This window comes from Cupressus sempervirens, chromosome 5 (assembly GCF_028749045.1).
Source record: "Cupressus sempervirens isolate cs-2001-9-10 chromosome 5, ASM2874904v1, whole genome shotgun sequence".
Taxonomy (NCBI): domain Eukaryota; kingdom Viridiplantae; phylum Streptophyta; class Pinopsida; order Cupressales; family Cupressaceae; genus Cupressus; species Cupressus sempervirens.
Window position 1 is genome coordinate 340,361,747 of NC_143122.1, and position 17,667 is coordinate 340,379,413.

At 37.6% G+C, this 17,667-nt stretch overlaps 1 protein-coding gene across 2 annotated transcripts in view; it reads right to left on the reverse strand.

Moving 5' to 3' along the window:
* Positions 1 to 319: 319 nt before the first annotated feature.
* Positions 320 to 17,667, reverse strand: part of DAW1 (Transducin/WD40 repeat-like superfamily protein) — a 308,544-nt gene continuing 291,196 nt past the window's right edge. For both annotated transcript variants that reach the window (XM_089830229.1, XM_089830230.1), the window contains 2 exons: positions 957 to 1,016; positions 320 to 835 (listed from right to left, as the gene is read on the reverse strand). In XM_089830229.1, the coding sequence (XP_089686355.1) occupies positions 740 to 835; positions 957 to 1,016 (156 nt within the window). In that variant the 3' untranslated portion in view covers positions 320 to 739. The remainder of the gene's footprint in view (positions 836 to 956; positions 1,017 to 17,667) is intronic.

Here is a 17,667-nt window from a genome sequence, read left to right on the forward strand (position 1 = left end):
CAAGTTTTCCATTATTCCAATACATCAATTCTACATTCTCATATATCATTCTTCAATTTTATGTTTAAGTAGCTAAGAAATAAGACAAATGGAAGCATCTGAACTTACAAAATAATTGAGGGCTGCTATATGCATATTTATTTCACAATGATTGCTCTATCATTTTTGTCCTTTCATGAAAATTTAATGTTTATTAAAATACATCAAAACATACATCAATTACAGAAATACGGTGGTTGCGCCCTCATTAGGTGTTTAAAATGTTTCTAATATCTAATTTTTCCTTTGGCTTAGACATTTTATGAACCTTACACATCCATTTGGAGCTTTTCAAGAGGAGTTTGTGTGAATATATATTTCTTGAACACGTCACTGGCCTTTCAAAGTTCTCATAATTCACTTTTTCAAGGTTTCATGTCCTCTGCACACGTCAAACCTTTCTTGTTATTGCAATGCTTCAATATTAAAAAGTTATGATGATGCCAATCCAAGGTGGATATTCAAATGGGAAGTTCTCCTTGGACTTGAACTTTGTGTACATGATACAAATTTTAACAAACTGATGTATCAGTTTCTATAAATACAATATAAATATTTGTAATTACATTAGGATCTGATATGTTTTGTTGTATGAACTCTTATGATTCCACGATAAATATTTTGAATTACAATAGGATCTCTTTACTTCTACAGTACAGTACTATATATTTTTGCATCCTTATTTTTCAAATATTTGTCATCATTTCTTTGCTTTCACTTGCTTCAATATATCCTCTGCCAAAGATTGAAAATTTTGGGCACCATCTCCCAATTCAGTTGCATGTTGATTAATACCCTGCATGTGATATAACCAAACTTATCTTTTATCAATTGTGTATTTTTAGTTTTACCCTCTACTGTAATGTCAATCCAAACAACGGGTACATGAGTTATATTGAAATTTGGAAAATAAGTACCTTCAACTTCATCTGGTTTTCTAAAAGCTTCTCCTTTGCCTTTTCGTGGACAGATGGTTCCTGGAAACCAGATATCAAAAGATGCACACGTCAATTAGGGTGTGAATCGAAATACCAGAGACTGCGTATTTTATATTTTATATTTCTTTAAATAACGGCATAGATAGTATTCCAGATGATATTCACGCTTCTATTCAATACAAGGTTTGTGCAGAAATATCAACTCAACATGGCTTACAAAAAGAGGAAAATGAAATTTTGAAGATCTGGAACAAGAAATGAAAAGGGGCACTTAAATGACTTATTATTAAACAAGAGTTCTGTTTGAGCACGAGTTCTTGTTTATTGTGAAAAGTACAAGGTGAGATATTATAAGAATGTTCTTTAAAAGATGAAAAGATGCAGGATTATACTGTGTAGTGCTTAACGCTATGAGGCAAAAGCATAAGGTCCAAAATTATAATACACATTTTTTTTTCAAAGATTTTTTAGATTCAAGTTACTATTTACTTGTTTGAATTTTATATCATAAATCTTATATGACATATATCATAGTATTGGATTCCAAAGTGTTTCAATTTTTCAAATTACTCGGCTTGGATATTAAGTTACATATTGTTATAGATGTTGTATATGATATGTTTTAACATTTGTCGTTTTTACTATTGTCTAATTTAATTTCAAATATTCTACAAATTTTGATCTATGTAATAGTTATAATTATTATGAACCTTAAAATATTTGTGAAAAGAGGACTAAGGCTAGCTTGAGCTCTTGTTATTGTACAGAAGTTTAGCTTTAGAGGAGTGCATGGACATCCATCGGATCATAAATAGAAGTAGATTTATACGATGGATTTCTCATTCCGAAATATTTATTTTAAATCTATTGAAAATATAAATGATGTGCAACACTGATGAGTTCATAAAATCACCCAAGAGATGTATTTGCATCTTCTACAATAATTGTATGTTTTATCGTAGTATTCGACAAGAATGTTTTTACAATTTTGATCCAAGGGAAAATTTTAGTTGATTTCACGCCACATAGATTGCCCCTAAGTCAGTCTTCTTTTACTTCTTCGTCAATCGTAACAAATGATTAGAGGAAGTGTTTTATATTTGATTAAATAGTTGCACAAAATTACAGGGAAAAAAATTCCAAAAATCAGGTGTAAAATTCTTTAAAAAATGTTCAATGTGAGTGCAGCCAAATTGGGCATCCCTGCCACAGAGTAGAAAAGAGATAATTTTGATTCTTGTTCCTCAAAATTAAACAACTTCATGTGACCTCGCCCCTGAGGGAGCAAAAGACGATTGAAATGCAGCTGTTTGGCAATCTTACGATCTATACACAGCCGCTTGCAATGTAAATAGAGGTCATTACAAACAGAGATTTGTTCATCTCCACTCTCACGTGCTTTCCAATCTATGTCTGAGAAACCCTGTGGGAAGCAGTAAACAAATGCCCATAGCAGAAGGAAAAGGGAGCACCTATTTGGCTGAGCGTTACTTCGTACCAGATTTGGTTGCTATCAGCCTTAGTGCAATGAGAAGATAACATTTAACTAGAAAGTTCTGCAAGATACTAATTAAAAATAGAAAGTTCTAGACAACCCAATCCTCGATCTCTTCTTCTGAGATAGGGTAAAAGCAGTTGATAATGTTTCTGGCATACAGAGCAATGGCTGCAAAGACCAACAGAGACAGAAAAGTGTCCACGATTAAATCAACCAGATGTGATTTATACTTTGTCCATAAAACTGGATCTGGGACTGAACTAGAACAAATGTTGTTGCAGGAGACTTGATCTTTGTCTATGGCTTTGCTTACTGTGTTGGGGGCATAAATTAATAAAAACCCCCAATTAGGCAGGTTGAATATGAGCTAAATTGGTGTGTGAGTTGCAGCTCCGTTCTTGGCAGTTGAGGACGTCTATCCTCTCTTGTAACATTCTAGATGTCATTCCCTTGGGGTTTGGCCTTTGGAATTCTTTGTTTTTGGCTTCATTATCAGGCAGTTTAGTTGCATTTCCGGCTACAGGCAGATTTGGTATTTTGCTCATATCTTCTTCACTACTTGTCCGACGCTTATGCCGCTTTGAGGGAATGGTATTAAGAAGGTAGTGGACTGATTGAAGGACAAAGTATTGTAGCAGCAAGTTCGAAAGCATGGGCTGAAGTATTATGTCAATACTGCTGAAGTAATTAGTGAGTTGATAAATCTGCCATGTATTTGGTTTTATGAATTCTGAAAATAACATTTTATTAGCAGTAGTTCATTTCCACTTTGCATATCATTGTAGTTTCTTTCTTGCTTATGTTGTATGATACCAATTCCATGCATGAAACACAACAAACAAATAAACGTTTGATTTCCGGAGTTATAAGGGGTTTAAAACATTAAACGGAGAAATAAGAAGTTGAATGCAAACTGTTTGACATAATTCCTTTCAGCAATTTGGTTTAATTTTTGGGACATCCAGGGGTGCCCATTACAGTGGTATCAGAGCTATAAGTCCTGCCATCCTGTGGAGGTCTTATAGGGAATTTGGAACAGCCGGATAGAGGGAAAAAGTGTTTGATGAAATGTCAAAACACTAAAATCAGAAATAAATAAAAAACACAGGCTAAGCATTTATGTTTGAGCATGCGACAGGGGTCTTATAATTTCCGCGATACCAGAGCAAGACAAAATAGGATTTCAGACTTGCAAAGCAAACAGTCTAGTACATCCGTGCAGGTGGACATTGAATCCAACCATATAGACACAGAGGAGATATTCTGTGATCAGGACAATAATATGGGTGATCGAGATGACAGGAATACAGGATTAGGCGGAGGCGGGAATGCTGGTCCAGATCAGGGGGAGGTACTGTTCAGACAGTTACTGGATACATTAGAGCAGGGGCAGCGTATGCAGCAGGAGCAGAATAGGCGAATGGACATGATGTTGCAGCTCATGGCTAGACAGATGGGTGTCAATATTAATCCAGGTGATGCCAACAACAGAAACAATAACAACGGGGGAAACAATAACCATGGAGGCCAAGGCAACAACAATGGTCCTGAGAATAACATTAATGGTAATAATGGACACGACAACAATGGGAATGAGGCTGATAACTTTAGACACGTTGCACGCCCAGCACGGACTGTGAGCTCGAGACCTCTTCTACCCACTTTCCCACCCAGAGATCCGGTTCAACCAGTAAACGAACCGCAGATTACCGAGTTACAGGATCAGTTCAGGAGGGACTGGGAGGCTAGTGGACCGGAGTTTCAGGCGGATATTTCTCTTAGAGATTATATGGACTTGAGGATGAGACACATGCCTAAAGCAGGAGGGAGGAATCAAAACTTTGAGCTGAGGAAGAAAGTTGGAAAACTTTCTTTACCTTATTATGATGCTTCAGGGAAGATGACTGCACGAGCTTGGGTGCAGAAGGTAGATACATACTTGCAGCTAAATCCTATGCCTGAGGAGGAGGCTATCAAGTATGTGGCTATGCACTTGGATGGCGTTGCACATGAATGGTGGCATTATGGCATGGTGACTTTGGGGCATAATCAGATTACATCCTATGAGGAATTCACTGAAACATTGATTGGGAGATTTGACACTAAGGATCTCGAGTTACATTTCAAAGAGCTAGCACAGTTAAAACAGTCAGGTTCTGTGGATGCTTACATTGCCGAGTTTCAGCGCTTGTCTGTACTTGTTACTGATATCTCTCCTAGGAGATTGGTGGTGTTATTTTGTGATGGTTTTGCTGATCCATTACGAGGTTGGGTGAAGGGACATGATCCACTCACCTTAGCTGAAGCAACTAAAAAGGCACGAGATTTAGCCCCTTCGGTATACAAAGGAAAAAACCATTCAACAGATTCTTCCTACCGCAAGGACAAAGACAAAAAACTGTTTCAGAAAGAGTATAGCAAACCCAAAGAAGGATCAAAAGGACTAGACAATGAAACCTTGAATGAACTTCGAAAGAAGAAGCTGTGCTTCCATTGTAGAGAGCCTTGGGACTTATCTCATAAATGTTCTCTCAAGGCTAAGGCAAATCAAATGGAGTATTTTTCAGCAGAAGAGTCAGAGTCAGAAGGGGAGGATCAACACTCCGATTCAGATGAGAGTAACACTATAGAGGAGAGCAACATTCCTAAGGATGATAGATCGTTGGCACGCTTGACAGGGGCCCAAAAGGCAATCACATTTAAGGTCATGGGTATTATCCAGGGGCAGAAAGTGATCTCTTATTGACACTGGGGCTACACATAACTCCATAGATGCACAGTTGGTAGCCAGGAGAGGGTTACAGACAGAGGAGCATGATGGGTTTAGAGTCATGGTGGCTAACGGTGATAAGTTATTATGCACTCGAAAGATATCTAATCTTCGCATCAGGTTTGGAGATGGCTACGAGTTGGAGGATGAGTTCTATGTTGTGGACATGGGAGATTATGATGTCATCCTCGGCATGACATGGATGGCTTCACTAGTTGAGTTCACACTCAATCTAGCGAAATTGGAGATGAGATTCCAGCATGAGGGCAGAACTGTCGTACTTAGAGGACTTTCAGATGGAGGTTGCAGAGTAGTGTCCTTGAGGAGAATGCGGAGACTTTTTCGTCATGATGACATAGAGTGGGCGGCAGAATGCTACATTATGCCAACTTCACCAGAGCCACAAGAAAAGAGTCATCCACCAGATATCTAGAAGATACTTGATAGACACGCTAAAGTATTTAGCGATATTCCTCATGGGGTTCCTCCTGACAGAGGGATGGAACATGTTATTGAGCTCGAGGAGGGAGCCAAACCAGTTATGATTACTCCCTATCGTCATCCTAAGAAACACAAGGATGAGATAGAGAAGGCGATTAAGGATTTGTTGGAGATGGGGCATATCAGGCCCAGTAAGAGCCCCTTTGCTTCAGCAGTAGTATTGGTAAAGAAGAAGGATGGGACGATGCGCATGTGCATCGATTACAGGGCACTGAATAAGAAAACAATTAAAAACAGGTATCCCATTCCTAGGATTGATGAGCTGATTGATGAGTTGCATGGGGCATGCTTCTTCACCAAAATTGATTTGCGATCCGGATACCATCAGATCAGGATGAGAGCAAAGGACATTGAGAAAACAACCTTCCGATGTCACTATGGCCACTTTGAGTTCATGGTTATGTCATTTGGTCTAACCAATGCACCTGCTACATTTCAAAGTTGTATGAACCAGGTATTCAGGAAGCAGCTGAGGAGATTTGTCTTGATCTTCTTTGATGACATCTTGGTCTTCAGTAAGACCTGGGAGGAGCACTTACATCATCTGGAGGAGGTGTTATCTATTCTGGAGAGAGAGTCATTGTATGCCAAGGAATCTAAATGTGAGTTTGGCATGACTGAGCTCCTTTACCTTGGGCATATCATTAGTGCAGATGGCGTTCGGGTTGATCCCGAAAAGATTAGAGCTATTGTAGAGTGGCCTACTCCCACAAACCTTACACAGCTTAAGGGATTCTTTGGTTTATGTGGTTTTTATAGGAGGTTTGTTAAGGGATTCTCACAGATTGCTACACCCTTGACAGATCTTACCAGGAAAGGAGCCTTCGTGTGGACAGGGGCAGCACAAAGGTGTTTTGAGCATTTCAAGCAGGTAATGTCTTCATGTCCAGTTCTAGCTCTACCAGATTTCACGAAGCCTTTTGAGCTTCATTGTGATGCATTAGGTGATGGGATTGGAGCAGTATTGATGTAGGAGAAGCATCCCATTGCATTCGAGAGTAGGAAGCTCCGGGGAGTTGAGAAAAGTTATTCTATCTATGACCGGGAGATGTTGGCCATAATCCATGCATTGGCCAAATTTCGATCATATTTGGTAGGTGGATGTTTTGTGATCAAGACTGATCACAACAGTATTAAATACTTCATGAGCCAGCGTGATCTTAATGACCGGCAACAAAAATGGGTGACTAAATTGCAGGCTTATGACTTTGACATAGAGTTTGTCAAAGGTAAGAAAAATGTGGTGGCTAATGCCTTATCTCGGAGACCTCACTTATGTGCTCTGGCAGAGATTTCAGGAGATTGGAGAGATCGGATTATAGTAGAGTATGTTGGAGATGCTTGGGCTTCTGGATTGATTTCAGGTACCATACAGGATGATCGCTATGAGGTGATAGATGGATTGATCAGAGTTCAGGACAGGGTTTATTTGATTCCATCATCACATTTGAGAGAGGCGATACTGAAGGCATTTCATGATGCACCCACAGCTGGACATCCGGGGGTCTTCAAGACCTACAGGCAGATCCGAGAGCGGTTTTCATGGAAAGGGCTCAAGGATGATGTTCAGAGGTATGTCAGGGAGTGTGTGGTTTGTCAACAGAATAAGGGAGAGCACACATTTCCTGCAGGTTTATTACAGCCCTTACCCATTCCTGATAGGAAATGGGAAAGTATTTCGATGGACTTCATCACTGGTTTACCACGAGTGCAGGGAAGGAATTGCATCTATGTGGTGGTGGACTGCTTGACAAAGTTTGCTCACTTCTTTGCTATTCTGTCCACTTACACAGCAGCACAGGTGGCAGATCTTTTCTTTACAGAGATACTCAGGTTACATGGGCTGCCTAGATTTATTGTTAGCGACCAAGATAGTAAGTTTATGAGTGTTTTTTGGCAAGAGTTGTTTAGGTTGTGTGGTACAGATCTTACACCTAGCACTAGTTATCATCCGCAAACAGAGATTGTGAATAAATGGGCGGAAGGATATTTGAGGAACTATGTAACTACACAACAAAAGGCTTGGATCAGATGGTTGCATATGGGAGAGTATTGTTATAACACCACTTATCATATGTCCATCAAGATGACTCCTTTTATGGCACTCTATGGTTATGAAGCACCTAGCTTCATAGATTTAGTTTTGGGGGACAGTAGAGTGCCCAAAGCCAAAAACTTATTGCAGGATAGTCAGGACATCCTGAAAGTGCTCAAAGAGAATATACAACAGGCCCAGAATCAACAGAAATTGTATGCTGATCAGCACTGAATAGAGCGTAGCTTCGAGGTAGGGGATATGGTTTACTTGAGGCTACAACCATATAGACAGTCATCGCTCAAGAAGAGCGGAGTTGAAAAGTTGAAACCTAGATTTTATGGTCCCTACAGGGTGATTCGCAAAGTGGGCAAAGTCACCTATGAGCTTAAGCTTCTAGAGGGCAATCAAGTGCACAATGTGTTTCATGTGTCTAGGCTTAAGAAAGCCATTGGTCAGAGTGTAGTGCCTTCTGCAGATTTACCGCCTTTGGATGAAGAGGGGAAGCTTGTGTTAGTACCCGAGGCTATTCTGGACACCAGAGAGAGGAAGCTTAGAAATAGGATAGTGAAGGAGTATTTGGTCAGATGGAAAGACCTGCCGGAGGAAGATTCTACATGGGAGAGTGAGCAGGTTATTCAGCAGGCTGGACTGAGATTGCTTGAGGACAAGCAATTTCAAGGGGGGCGGACTGTAATGTCCCCATTTTAGCAGTTGACCAAGTGTGTGTGCGTTAGCCTTGTTCTACATGGTCCCAAGGGCTAACGAAGGGTTTAATGGGATCCTGGAGTGTTTTGGCCTAGTCATTTCTAGTTTGGGCCAAAATGAAGTTGATTTACTCAGTTTCAGGCATACTTACTATTTTTAGTAAGTTGGCAAGACACAGTGCAGGTCAATTTTGGTGATTGGATTCGATACTCCTCGGTGAGAGCTTTCCGATGAGCTATCACTCGCATTATTCGGAGTCCGATTGTTAATACATTTTAATGCCTGAAGTTTTATTAAAGTAACGTCTAATTTAATTGTAAAATATTAAAGTGTTACTTTAATATTTATTTTATGGTGATGTGTACCCAAGGGAGACATAAGGGGTATTTTAATATATGTTTTATATATTACACATCTTTTATCCCACATTGCCCATGTGAGTTGAGCGGACCCTTGGAAATAGAATAAAAGGAAGCATTTGTGGCTTCATTAGGCAGGTTGAATATGAGAAGAAATTGGTGTGTGAGTTGCAGCTCCGTTCTTGGCAGTTAAGGACGTCTATCCTCTCTTGTAACATTCTAGACGTCATTCCCTTGGGGTTTGGCCTTTGGAATTCTTTGTTTTTGGCTTCATTATCAGGCAGTTTAGTTGCATTTCCGGCTACAGGCAGATTTGGTATTTTGCTCATATCTTCTTCACTACTTGTCCAACGCTTATGCCGCTTTGAGGGAATGGTATTAGGAAGGTAGTGGACTGATTGAAGGACAAAGTATTGTAGCAGCAAGTTCGAAAGCATGGGCTGAAGTATTATGTCAATACTGCTGAAGTAATTAGTGAGTTGATAAATCTGCCATGTATTTGGTTTTATGAATTCTGAAAATAACATTTTATTAGCAGTAGTTCATTTCGACTTTGCATATCATTGTAGTTTCTTTCTTGCTTATGTTGTATGATACCAATTCCATGCATGAAACACAACAAACAAATAAACATTTGATTTCCGGAGTTATAAGGGGTTTAAAACATTAAACGGAGAAATAAGAAGTTGAATGCAAACTGTTTGACATAATTCCTTTCAGCAATTTGGTTTAGTTTTTGGGACATCCAGGGGTGCCCATTACAGACCAACAGAGACAGAAAAGTGTCCATGATTAAATCAACCAGATGCGATTTATACTTTGTCCATAAAACTGGATCTGGGACTGAACTAGAACAAATGTTGTTGCAGGAGACTTGATCTTTGTCTATGGCTTTGCTTACTGTGTTGGGGGCATAAATTAATAAAAAACCCAGCTAAAATGGGAATGGCTAATAATAAAACAGAAATTAATGAGATAAAAATATTTTAAAAATAAAACACTTTTAAACTTTAGCATTAGACTAATTTTAGGTTGAGAAATTAATTAGAAAGAGGCAAGTGAAAACATTAGTTCCCTGCCTATATCAGGGACTAAAAATGTATTTCTACTTTAAATGTATCTATTTTGGAAACAAAAACGGTTTCCTCAAGGGGATGACAGAACATTTTCAAGCAATCCTTATTATTGAAATATGTCATTACAAATATCAAATCTTAAGCATATGATGTAAATACATATCAAGTTGCAATAAGCATTGCTCTTGCTGTTGTTAGAATGTCAACAAAGTTATCTATGAATTCTTAAGTCGTTGGTGAAAATTTGCAGATTGAGAGTGTAAATTTGAACAATATTAGTATTGTCAGATCAAATTCTAGGGACATCATCTTATCTTTGTTTTAATTCACTTTGATGTTTGAGACTTTGGATCTTCTAACATTATATGATACATTGATGCAATGATAATTGAATCTTGTATATGACATGATACTTAAGTCTCTAACCTTCAATTTTAGTTTATGTTGAAATCTGTAACTTTTGCACATTTTGATATATGATATGATATTTTTCATTATTTTAATGAATTATATTTATGGATATATAAAATTGGAATTTGAACTCTCTTTTGACTCATTTGATGGTAGATTTTGAACACACACACACACACACTGAGGGAAGGTGTTAGTGTTGGTTATTTTCTAGAACTTATGAATCTAACCAAGACTCTAACTTTATTCTCCTCTATAAATTTTGGATCTGAATCTGATCACACTCTCTTATGCCACTCATTATCTCCGCATGTAAGCTTGTGTAAGGAAACTTGGGTTTAGTTGATGTATTTGCTGTAATTTTCCCTTGCAACTGGAAGTTTAATATTGTATAAAACATGCTTGATATGCTTCTTGTTTTTTTATCTCTGTATGTATTATTTTTCCTTTCCTAGCTAGATGCAAAATTCTACAAACTAATTGTTGGGTGAATATGTGAAGCCCACCAATCTTTCATTTATTATGAACAATTTATTATTGTTTTCGCTCTAATTGTTTCTCTTCATTTTCTTTGAGACTCTATATATGTATTGGAGGTTCATTGTCACATACAAGTTCCTTGGTTAGTGAGATTCTTCCTTTTCCTCTTATACAACAAGGTTCATTGTTACCAAATCTTACACTGCCACCATCATAGTCTTCAAAGTATTCAAACTTAGTTTTATCACCAGTCATGTGATGAGAACAACCACTATCTATGATCCATATATCATTTCTACTCATATGAGAAATGAGTGCCATTTCCTCATCATTATTAGACTCATCTTTCACAGCAATGTAGACAATTTCATCATCTTCTTCATCATCAGAATCATTAGAATCTTTAGCCATAAAACATGTTTTCTTACCTTTATCCTTGAATGATTTGAAGTCTTTTTTGCCATTGTACTTGTGAACTTTCTTCTCATCTTTTTTCTACTTATATGGGCACCTAGCAGCAATATGTCCAATTTCTTCACAAGAAAAGCATATGGGACATATTCACATACCGTTTTTTCTTCATTTTGTAATGTTGGAAATACCTTCTCATTGAAGACGACATCTCTACTTCTAATAATTTTCTTCCCAATTGGATCCCATATTCTGAAACCGAACTGGTCTTCACCATAGCCCACAAAAATGCCTCTGTGATTTTGGATCAAGCTTCTTTCTTTTCTGCTTTGGAACATGTACATAAGCTTCGCATCCAAACACCCGGATGTGAGAATATGAGATTTTCTTTCCCAGACACTCTTCCTCTGGTATGCCAAAGTCTAACCGAGAAGAGGGACTTTGGTTGATTAAGTATACTGCTCTATTACATGCCTCTACCCAAAACTCTTTGCCTAAACCGGCATTAGAAAGCAAACAACGAGATTTCTCAAGGACTGTTCTATTCATCCTCTCCACAGCTCCATTTTCTTGTGGGGCAAATGGAACAATCTTTATTCTACGGATACCATTATCACGCAAAATGAATCAAACTCCATTGAGAAAAACTCTCCGCCATTATCTGTTTGCAAGCACTTTATTTTGTGACCAATTTGATTCTCAACTAAAGCCTTAAAGATTTTAAACTTGTTGAAAACATCAGATTTCTTATGCAATATGTAAATCCATACCTTTCTTGTACAATCATCAAGGAAAGTGAGAAAGAAGTTTGCTTCTCCAATAGAGCTTTCCTCAGTGGGTCCGAACACATCAGAATAGACAAGTGCCAAAGGAGTGCCTTTCTTTTCATGTCCGGTCCTTAAGAAGCTGACCTACTTATGTTTTCCATAGAGACATTGTTCACAAAATTGTAAGTCAATTGATTTCAGCCCCGGTAAAATTGCTCCCTTTTATGCATAACAGCAAGGCCTTTTTTACTCATATAACCAAGCCTTTGATGCCACAATTCTAAATTGCTATCTTCAACTGTCATGGCAGCCCCCACTTCAGCAATATTTTTGACAATATATAAACTCTCAATCTTGTCTTCCTTTGCAACTAACATGGATCCTTTTGTGACTTTCCATGAATCGGTTAGAGAAGTGCCAAAACCTTGTGCATATAGCTAACTTAAGGAAGTCAAATTTCTCTTTAGTTTTGGAACATGATGCACATCTTTTAATAGCCATTTAACACCTCCTTTCAAAGATAACAAAATATCTCCTTTGCCTACTATTTCACGTGTTTTATTATCACCCAAGTATACTTCACCGAACTTACCTTCTTGATAATTCAATAAGTATTCCATATGTGAAGTGGTGTGAAATGATGCGCCAGAATCCAAAACCCATGAGGCTAAAGTAGTCTCAATTGTAGATAAAATCAGCACACTATCATCTTTTTCATAGACAATCTTGGTTTGACTATCCCACACTTGTTCTTGTGCTCTTTTATAACCTCTACAATCATTTTTCATGTGACCACTTTTGCCACAAAACCAACAGTCTCCTCCTTTCCTTTCCCTTGACTTCGAGCACCTAGCTAATTTTGATCTTCTATGATGATTGTTTCTTCCTCTATTTTTGATGCCGACCGTTGTCAAGGCTTCACCGGATGAGGATTTCTTGTTGCTTCTCCACATATCCTCACTAAGTAGAGTTGCCATAACTTCATCATAGACCAGCTTGCTCTTTGAAGAGTTAAGTACTAACTGCTATAACAATGAGATCCCAGCTATCAGGTAATGAATATAATAAGATGATAGCTTTAGATTCATCATCTTGTGTCATGCCAACCGAGGTTGCTTGACATAATAAAATGTTCAAATCATTTATGTGATTTGACATCGTAGTCTCGTCCTTCATTTTCAGCTTGTGGAACTTCTCCATAATGAATATTTTGTTTGCAGCTGAGGCCGTTTCATAGATACTTTGAAGTTTATCCCAAACTTCCTTGGTCGTAGATTCGTTGTGAACATTGAATAAAACATTCCTTGATAAAGAAAGAAAGATTGTCGCCTTTGCTTTCTCATCAGTTTTATCCCAGTTTTCATCCTTCATTGTAGCTGGTTTCTTTGCTTTTCCATCAATTGCTACCGTCAAGTCTTGCTTGACTAGCAACAAACGCATCTGAATTTTCCACAAACTAAAATTCTATCTTGAGAATTTCTGCACTCGTAAATCTTCCATGACTTCGGATTTTCAAACACCGAAATTGATTCCAACGATTACGCCAAGCTCTAATACCAATTGTGAAGTTCGCTGAAAGTGCAAACTGAGAAAGAACAGAACAGCAATAAAGAGGAAAAACACAAACACACAATTTTATCATGGTTCACCACAAATTGTGGCTACGTCCACATTACAAGGAAGATCTCTTATTAATGTTGAAGACTAAACTTTACATCACAGCTATAGCTTCAGCTCTTTGGATACAATAATAACTCTAATGCTAACAGAGATCAGAACAATGTTTCTTCTAGTATTTTATCTCCCAATTTAGTTCTCGCTCCTGTCCCTCTTTCCACTTCATCCACTAGCATGTGGAGTCATTCTAATACTACTGGTGAACAGAGTATTGAGGAATTAGGCAGTCACATTCATGAAACTCTAGTCTCAAATTTAAATCAGAACAGAGATGATAATCCTTTGTTTGAGTACAGAGAAAATGGAAAATACACTGATGAAGTTACTCTCCCTGCCGATGCACTTAGTCATGGGCATGTTAATACATAACACATGTCACTCATGGGTGAGGTGGACTCCACACAGGAGCCTCACCCGTGGTCCTTCCCACACCAAAACAACAGTGGTTCTGCCGCCTGTCATTTCCAACATACCCGATAGTTTGGTCATGCAAGAGAAAGGGCAACTGATGGGAAAATTGCTGACAGACATCAGCTTACTCACGGCTTATGTATCCTCGACACAGGCCGATAGGATGCCACAATAGTACAAAGACCACTGCATGAGGAGCTCACTTGTCGTCGGACTAGAGGACAACAAAATATTGACTTGGGTTGCCAGCATGATCAAAGAATTGAACTGTGCCTACCTACAGATGGAGACACACAACATCACCATGGAAATAGACTTGAAATCAATGACAATTTGCATGGACAGCCTGAATACACTCAACCGTAGGTTCATCAGTCTCACACGCACATAGATGAAGTGCGATCTCAGACACATGCCAATGAGATTTTCAACTTAGATCCCCTTCCTCTTGCACACCGAGCTTGGTCACTACTACCAGCATGGTCTCCACACAAAGCCCGATAATCAATCCAAGCCGCTTGAACCACATACAGGAAATCGCAGAGGGAGTGTCTTTGGCAGGGATAATGCAGTTCAACATGTACAAAATCATGACATGGTCACCAATAACCATATGAATTCTGATAACAAAAATATAGAGTTCAATTCAAACTTACAAAACTCTCACATGGATGTTGGAAATAGGAATACTCGCACTTTTCCAAGGGGCAGCCCATATGAATTACAAAAATTAAATTCTCAGGCAAATACCAACAGTATTGATAAGAGTGGAAATCTTGATAGACTAAATGGGGATAATTTTCAGGGGCAAAGAAAATCTACAAGACAGAGAAGGCTTCTTGCCCGATTCTCTGATTTTGAACTCTTGCACTCCGAAGAAGCAGAGCCGAAACTTTTGCTTTCAAACCAAGTTGAACCAACAGGCTTCAAAGAAGCTCGCAAAGCATCGGATTCTCACAAATGGCAGGCAGCGATGCAGGAAGAGATGGATTCTCTGTTGCATAACAAAACTTGGGATTTGGTTCCTTTGCCACCAAATCGGAAAGCACTTAAAAATCAATGGATTTATTGGTTGACAGATGAAGGCAAAAATCATAAGTGGTATAAAGCTAGGCTGGTTGTTAAAGGTTTCGATCAGCAAAAGGGCATAGATTTCAATGAAATATTCTCACCCATGGTCAAGATGACTACAATCTAGGCTATTCTTGGTTTAGTTGCTCCTCATGATCTTGAACTTGAACAGCTGGATGTCAAAACGACATTTCTCCATGGTGATCTGAATGAAGAAATCTACATGATGCAACCCGAGGGATTTATTAAACGTGGTAAAGAAAATTCATATTGTAGATTAAGGAAGAGCTTGTATGGTCTCAAGCAAGCTCCAAGGCAGTGGTATCTCAAGTTCAATCAATTCATGACCGAAAATAACTTCATTTGGTGTGAATCTGATCCATGTGTCTACTACAAGAAGTTACCTGATGGTTCCTTTATTCTTTTATTGCTTTATGTTGATGACATGCTTGTCACCAACTCATCTATGAAGTTGATTTCAGAATTGAAAGAAAAGATGTCAAAAATGTTTGCCATGAAGGACTTAGGGGCAGAAAAACGGATACTTGGCATGGACATTATTTGTGATAGACACAAGAGAGAAATAAAGCTTTCTCAAAAACACTATGTTCTCAAGGTACTAGAAATATTTGGCATGGCAGATGCCAAACTGGGCAGCACTCCTCTTGTTGATCATTTCAGTTTAACTTTAGCCATGTGTCCCAAGACACAAGAAGAACAAAACTACATGAAGAACATCCCATATTCTTCAGTGGTGGGTAGTCTTATGTATGCAATGGTTTGCACTCATCTAGATATCGTCCAAGCAGTGGGGGTTGTCAGCAGATTTATGAGCAATCCGGGTAAACAACATTGGGATGCGGTTAAGTGGATCTTAAGGGCACTCCTGATTTTTTGTTGTGCTTTGGTGGCAATGACACTTTACTTAGAGGTTATATTGATTTAGATATGGCTGGAAATTTAGATAATAGAAGATGTACTACTGGTTATGTATTTACCTTTGCTGGAGCAGCAATCAGTTGGGCATCGAAGTTGCAACAAGTGGTCTCACTTTCTACTACTGAGGCTGAATACATTGCTCTCACTGAAGGAGCAAAAGAGTTGATTTGGTTGCAACGTCTATTTGGTGACTTTGACTGTCCTCAACAAGGATCAGCCTTGTATTGTTATAGTAAAAGTGCCATTGACTTAGCCAAAAATGCAGTGTTTCATAGCAGGACTAAGCATATTGAGATACGGTATCATTTCATTAGAAGTAAACTTGACGATGGCAAACTTCAGGTCCTGAAGATTAACACCATGGAGAATCCAACCGATGCACTTACAAAGGTTGTTCCATGAGAGAAGTTTGAGTTCTGTCGAGCTTCTCTCGGCGTTGTAAAGAAATAACAGTAGGGGAATTTAGGGGAGACTCATACATTACAGTAGTTGGACATCAAGTGAGGGTTTGTTGGGTGAATATGTGAAGTCCAACAGTCTTTCATTTATTATGAACAATTTACTATTATTTTCCCTCCAATTGTTTGTCTCTTCATTTTCTTTGAGACTATATATATGTATTGGAGGTTCATTATTTCATATTGTATTCAAAGAGCTGAAGATACTGCTGTGATGTAAAGTTCAATCTTTAACATTAATAAGAGATCTTCCGTGCAATGTGGACTTAGCCATAATTTGTGGTGAACCACGATAAAATCGTGTGTTTGTGTTTTTCTTCTTTATTGCTGTTTTGTTTTTTCTCAGTTTGCACTTTCAGTGAACTTCACACTAATGACTCATAGCTACAATAAAAATATTCGAAGAAGGCATCAATAAACCCCACGAGTATTTACAAACTATCATAAGGATATTATATACAAACACATTTTTATAAGGATATTATTTAGGAACAACAATTTCATATTATTGTTAAACTTTTGTTAGTTAATTAATGAAGACTTAAAATTGTAAGATAATTTCACACATGTAAAAAAATTCACTTACTTTTTTTAATTGATTAAATAATTTCATCATTTAACTAAATTTTATGTCATTCTTCTAATTCTAATTTAAAAATCACATTTCTCCCAATTCTCATACATAAATAATATTTAATTATTTAATATTCTTCTTATATTAATTAAATTGATTTCCTCATTTCTAAATAATCTTCATTATTTAATTAGAGATATCATTTTAATTTCCTTCACAATTAAATGATTAATTTAATTGTCCAATAAAAACTTCTATAGTTAAATATAAATTCTTTATTTTATTTAATTATTCACTTAAAAAAAAAACTTTCTAAAAACAACAACCTTACTTTATCTATTAATTTCACACTTGTGAGTTTAATAAATCTTTATTGTTTAATACTCTTCTAAATTTATTAATTACACTATTTCTTTTGATATTGTATACTTATATAGTTCTCTAATTCTGTAATAGCCTTTCCAATAGTTATATTATTTAATTAATTCCTTATCTCTAATTTTAATTGAACAATTTTTAATTATTTAATTAAATTGAATTTCTT